The 6,475-nt window shown below is 40.1% G+C and overlaps 1 protein-coding gene across 1 annotated transcript in view; it reads right to left on the bottom strand.

Moving 5' to 3' along the window:
• Positions 1 to 6,475, bottom strand: part of LOC142380538 (furin-like protease kpc-1) — a 166,088-nt gene that overhangs the window by 132,434 nt on the left and 27,179 nt on the right. Inside the window, exon 5 of the mRNA XM_075466455.1 lies at positions 2,947 to 3,050. Within this exon, the coding sequence (XP_075322570.1) occupies positions 2,947 to 3,050 (104 nt within the window). The remainder of the gene's footprint in view (positions 1 to 2,946; positions 3,051 to 6,475) is intronic.

Here is a 6,475-nt window from a genome sequence, read left to right as displayed (position 1 = left end):
CAACCTCACACATCCACTCGAGATCACTTAAAAGGGTTTTAATGTTGAATTTAATTGACACGTATGCTAACAGAGGCCAAATCCATACATGCAAAAGCAGTGCATCATGTCTAACCAGAAATGTCGACAGATTCTAAAATACTCCCATTCCCACACGTACGCACACACATACGCACACATACGTGCAAACAACCTATTTGACATTCAGTGTGTTTCAAGAGGCTGCAACTCTGTTGTTGTTATCATGATGAAAAGAGAGAGCGAGAGAGAGAAAAAAAGAGCCAACGAGCACAATGCACAGTGGAAAAAAAATTCTCAGTAGGTGGATAGTATGTATGTGTGTGTGTGTGTGCGTGTGTATGTGCATGTGCATGGATGGATTTGTATGCTCACTGGAAAGGTTGCATCTGGGGAGCAGCAGAGCTTTGTAATGCGTGTGAATAAGGCAGATGAATGGAGGTAGCTAGCATGCTACCATCCACTGGAAGTCTAGGACCGACTCTGGGGAGGACACGCACACACACGCACACCCACACCTTTATTAACTTGGATATAAGCCCACTGAGGGGCATCTTGAATGCTGATTCACTTCTTACACACACAGCCATGAAGTCAATGACAAAACAACACACAATCATAATAATACTCAAAAGCCCTGCAACTTACCGATCTCCCCTCTCAAACGCATACACATCTGTGCACAAACATACGCGTATGCTCAAACGCACATGCAACAGTGCAGAGCAGCGCAAACACACACACATACATAATCACACTTAATCAATGCAGGAGACTCAAATGTAAACAAAGTGGCAAAAAAAAAAAAAAAAAAAAACACCCAACCAATCACCCGACACTCTGTGTCTGTCTCAGGTGCCTCTTAGCAAAAGCACACTCACACCTACAATATCACACACCATCCACAAGCACATTCAGGATGCTGTTTGGATTTCAGCAGCTCTGAACAAGCTCCTCAAGAGGAGCTGAACTCGTCCTCAGCAAGGGTACAGCGGCCTAAACCTGCCCTGTGTGTGTGTTTACTAAAAGCTAGTGTGTGTGTGTGTGTGTGGCGGACGTGTAGTAAACATACACGGCCGGCTAGCATACACACATGCATTTGTCTCGGCCTGGCAGGCTACCAACCCTGAGCAGACTACTGACCCTCAATCAATATCTACGTCCACCAGAGGCTGATTAAACAGAGCAGAGAAAAGGCAGGAGAGGGAGGTGAGGGGGCGAGAGAGAGAAAGGTCCAGAGCTTTTAAAATGTTTTACATTCTCCTTGATTATTGACTGATTGATAATTATGTTCCTTGTCTTGTTTATGCAATCAGCCCACATAGTTAAAGAGATATAATCAGTTATGCATCGTTCTATACCATATCATATAAATCTTACTGTTTCATAAACAATCTCGTCAATAAAATGTCTCCAAATCAACAAATCACCCTCTTTAAAAAAGAAATCTGAGATATTTCTTTCACAACAGCATCATATTTCCCCATCATCTCTCCACCACCTTCCGCCCCCATCGAGACTCTCACCCCTCCGTCTTGCCCCAAGTGCCGAGGCATCAGTCAATCTATTGCCGGATGCCTCTGAATTTTTGAACCCGCCTCTCCTCCCCCTCACTCTCATTCTGTCAAATTACGCCCTCGCGTGTCAGTCAAGAGCATCCACGGTGCCGATTGGTGGAGCCCTGCTTACTCTTGTGTCCTTGGCAAAACTGTGCCAAAAAGTTCTTAGAAATAAAATAATCAGATGAGAAAGAAAGAAATATTGAAGCATATTAGGTCAAGTAGGCATAGGGGTCACTTTATGGAACAAATCCAGTAAAAACACAATTAATATTGAATTGAATAGCTTTCAAGTGCTTTAAAAGCTGCAAAGTTGCTGCAATTCCTTGCTACATACTGACCAGAACACAGAGAAATAGAGAAACATATCATGTAGCCTTGGGTAGCTATTGGCCTAGCTCACATCTTGTATTGTATAAAAATGCGTTCGGTAAATAGACCTTTTATTCCTTTCAACAGCAAAAAAAAAAAAGGTTGGTGCTTCAAGTCCTGTTTCTAACAAAGCCCGGTCTTTCTTAGGAACTCACTACTGAGCCTTTGAACTCTACTTTTGAAAATAATTTTGCCTGAGCAGTTTTATCAGAACAATTTGATATCAGAAAGACCTTGGAGTGGATTTATCCCATAAAATAAGCAAAGGTATTTTATTCAATCATAGTTTTTCTGAGAAAAATGTGTAACTGAGACTCTTGGTGGAAAATGCAGTAAAGAATAAAGACTAAAGACGTACATCTGCCCCAATAAAGATCTATGAATTAAGTGCACTTGTGCAAGGTATAAAAATTACAGAAAAAAGCTAGCTTTTACCAACGTGTACATACATTAATTAATCCATTTGGATTACATGAACACTTAAATGTAAAAACATTTCCGATAAGAGTCCAAATGAAGCATATCTATTCTGGTTGAGTTCTCATTGTGATTACTGTTGGAATAAAAAGCAATAAATGCAGGTAATGAACAGTTTTTAATAAACTATCATTTTATGGTAGTATTCTGCAGTAAAATAACTTAAATAACACACTTTGGTCGAACAGTGTGAACAAGACAGCTGAGGGGATGAGCATGTCTTGTTGTTGCAGTCCAATTGTGTGTCAGTGTTACTCCGAGCCTCATCAATCCCAGACATCTGTCTCAGTTCAACATGGACAACCCCCTTCACCTCTTCTCTCCTCTCCTTCCCTCCCCATGCGCTCCTCATCTCTCTATCTTCTGTCTCCCTCTCCAGTCACACATGAAATCTTGCCTGACTTATGCCTGTCAGAGGAACATCCTTCATCATGAAGACGAGAACAGAAGAGAGAGGGGAGACTTCCAGATAAGACCAATGACGACACAAACAAAAGCACAGAAACGTAATTACACCCACCAGTTCCCACTGCATGGGCCAGAGCGGGTCATTGAAGGTGAGGGACTGGTCACTCCTACTCTCCACAGGCGTGCTGTCAGCTGTAGACTCCGTCCTCTGGGAACCTGCAAACACACAGATCTATCATGTGTGTATGTGTGCATGTAGTTTTCCTTTCCTTGTCTTGAACTCTGACTTCAGGACATCCCTGGTCTCCAACCAATGGTAAAGAGCTTCCCAAATCCCCTTTTTCCCCCCTGAGGTGGAATAGTGCTAGCAGATTACCATATCATTAGCATATAATTAGCATCTCATTATTGTAGCACAGCTTGCCTCACTGTCTGTGGAAGTGCCTTCAGCTCATCAAGGCCTGCACCTTTCTCTCCATAGTCATAGACACCGTCTCTTCACTACACAGCGTGCAGTGCAGCTATGCCAGTCTTTTTAACACCTCTCTTCTACTCATGTATTACAGATAGAAATCAGTTGGTTCCACAATTTAATGTATGTATAAATAAAAATCACTATTTTAAACAGTACTTCTGTGAAACAAATAATCATGGATGCATCACTGTCACACACTCTGATTAAGCAACATGTTTTAGTGCATGTAAAATATAAATTTTCATATTAGGCCCTGGATGTGTAAGTGATATACAGAGTTTGCAGTAAGGTATAGCAACAATGATACAAATTGTGGAAATATCCTGTGCGTTATAATTTGTAATGCTTAGAAGTAGAAGCCGTGACAAGATGACAACTACAAATTTCGGTCCTCTGGGTCCTCCATAAAAGACAGACTTGACCAAAACAGACTTGAGGATAATTCATCTTGAACCAAAGGACTCCATCAGAAAATGAGAAGGAACACTAAGAGCATCATGATGATAAGTAGAAAATAGCAAGAGCAAATGTAAAGTAATTTCATAAAATTATCAAGAATAATTTATCTACATGTTTTATAGACCATCAATGGAAATACAGACTACGCAAATTCCCCATGTCAACCTCCTGGCTAGATTGTAAAACATTCTGCTAAATGTGCAAAAAAACAGAAGATAGTGTACTCAGTAAATTAATACCTGCCTTTATCCCTAATAAAATGTTCTCCTGCGGTAAATATGATGTATTACGTGATGTGATCCGATTATACCAAAGTCCACCGGGCGTAATTAACATACCTACACACAGAGAAAAGATACTGCCAAGCCCAGACAGAGTATGATTTAAAAAGGACCACTGTTGGAATATATATGTATATATGAAAGCTATAGGGGATGTCTGTGCACAGGCCACACAGCTAAAGCCAGATGGTGATCAGCTTAGCTTCGCATAAGAACTAAAGACGGAAATCAGCAAGGTGACACTGTACAAAAATTAAATGAGAGAGAAAAATAAATCTGCTCGCGGTACCATAATCTTTAAAATCCGAAACATGTTATACGTGTAAGGCAGTAGTTGCTTGAAGCATGTTAAAAGGCAGAGAACTGTGTTTTATTGAATTGTGGAATAGGGCAGTTTTCTGTTCAGGAATTTCAGGGCAGGTATAAAATTATAAATCTATGAGATTGAGTACATAAGGAACGCAAAAGCCGACACCTCCCCCAACATTCAAACGTTAGAAACAGACCCACTAGATGCATTAGCCTCGGACGAGCAGCTAGCTTGCTTATTGTTCTGCCTTTATCACACATGCATTTTCTCTGGGTGCCAGAATTTGCAGAACTTGGGCTGCCTATACCACAAAGGAATAATGACAAAAAGAAAAACTGGATTCATTTTGTACAACACACCAGCAAAGCTAGCAGCGTGTCGCAGGGATTCAGTGGCTGCACATCTTAGTTTCAGAAGTAGCTATGGTCACCGAAGGCCATAGTATCACTGCAGCTTTGCACAACATTAAACCACCAAGTACAGGATCACCGCCAACACCCGCCTTATTATTCATCCGGTACTCTTACAAACTATTACCAAGAAAAGCTGGTAATAACAGACACTGCACCAATGTATATATGCTGACTCCTCAGCAGGTCATGCTTGGAAGGTGATCACAGTATTTCATACAGTGTATGTATAGAATTTCACATCTAAGCAGTTTAAAATGAACTGTTTAATTTGAGCTAATCTGAGATCCATCAGTCAGGGTGTCGTGCAGACACACACCCAGCGTCTGAGAGCAGAGAGTACTGCTCATTTTCCTGTGAGTTTTGAGACTCATTCTATTTGACTGATTACTGATTTTAATCTTTCATGTTTGGCTGCGTAGTTAATAACACATTTGTCTGTAATGAAACAAACTCAGAACCCAGATTCATATCTGCTTCACTGAGACGTCAAAGATCACAGAGATAACCATGTGAAAATTAAAATTATGAAGCATTGCTGACATAGTGACACTTTTCATTTTCTTACTGACCACAAACTTCTTCAGCATTTTCACTTCAAAATAAATGCTAAACTTTCTTGACACTGAATAGAAATTCTAAAAAATGGAATTTTACCACTGCGACAACAGTACTGTGCTTTAATAGAGTTTGGGATCCGATGTTTAGCTTTTCCTACCCTTTTTAAAAACAAGACTGACATTAAATATTGCATACTTGCTTGAACATTGGTAGATTTATTCTAAAAATTTGCAGTACCAAAGCCCACACAAGTGCATTCTCATTTTTCCTCTTTCCTGTATGGGAACAAACACAGCTGCAGCGTTCATCCACCATCTCCCCTTGTTGTTTCATCTTTTTGCTTCTCTGTTGCTTTTGTATCATCTGTCAGGGCAGAGACTGAGCAACGCTGTGAAGACGGTTGTGCACAAAGAGACAGACGGAGAGAACACCGCAGCAGGACGAGAGCCAGTACACTCCTGCAAACACCAACGCCATGCACACAATAAAGCTAATGGTAAAGGTAAATTATATCTCACACGTAGGCATTAAAAAGCATATGTCGAGCAGGAAACTTGGATAGTATTACAGAAATACACCAATCAGATAAGTTCAAATGTAAACCTATGGTTAAAGCAAACACACTGGACTGTAAAACTACATGACGTCTCATCTCTATAATTCTACAAAATGTTCTCTTAACTGAATTTAACATCAGCCACTTCTGAAATGAAATATTGGTGTTGATGCTACGTAGGGAAGACTAAATGAAATTAGTATTTGACAGAAAATGACATAGATGTGGTAATAAAGGATAGAGGAGGTGACGTTTTAGCGAAGGCTAACTGCTATAACAACACATGACTGGGCAATGTTGCCTTCATAAAATTTTTGATGGAAAATTCAGGAAAAAACTATTATTTAAATGTCTTAAAACATTACCATCAAACAAAAATTGAATGACATAAACTAGCCCAGCACTGATGTTACCTGTGTATCAATGGCTGCTATCAAAGACTTGAAGAATCGAAATCGTGTCAACACTGTAGATGTAGGTTAAGCATTACACTGGTTATTTCTCCTGACATTTAACTTGACAGGGAGATATTTGTTCATTTTAGAAATGCATTCTGGTTACAGTTCTGTAAAGTACTCTGTGAAAAAGA

This window comes from Odontesthes bonariensis, chromosome 5, assembly GCF_027942865.1.
Source record: "Odontesthes bonariensis isolate fOdoBon6 chromosome 5, fOdoBon6.hap1, whole genome shotgun sequence".
NCBI classification, from domain to species: Eukaryota; Metazoa; Chordata; class Actinopteri; order Atheriniformes; family Atherinopsidae; genus Odontesthes; species Odontesthes bonariensis.
This window is presented reverse-complemented; position numbering and strand designations above follow the sequence as displayed.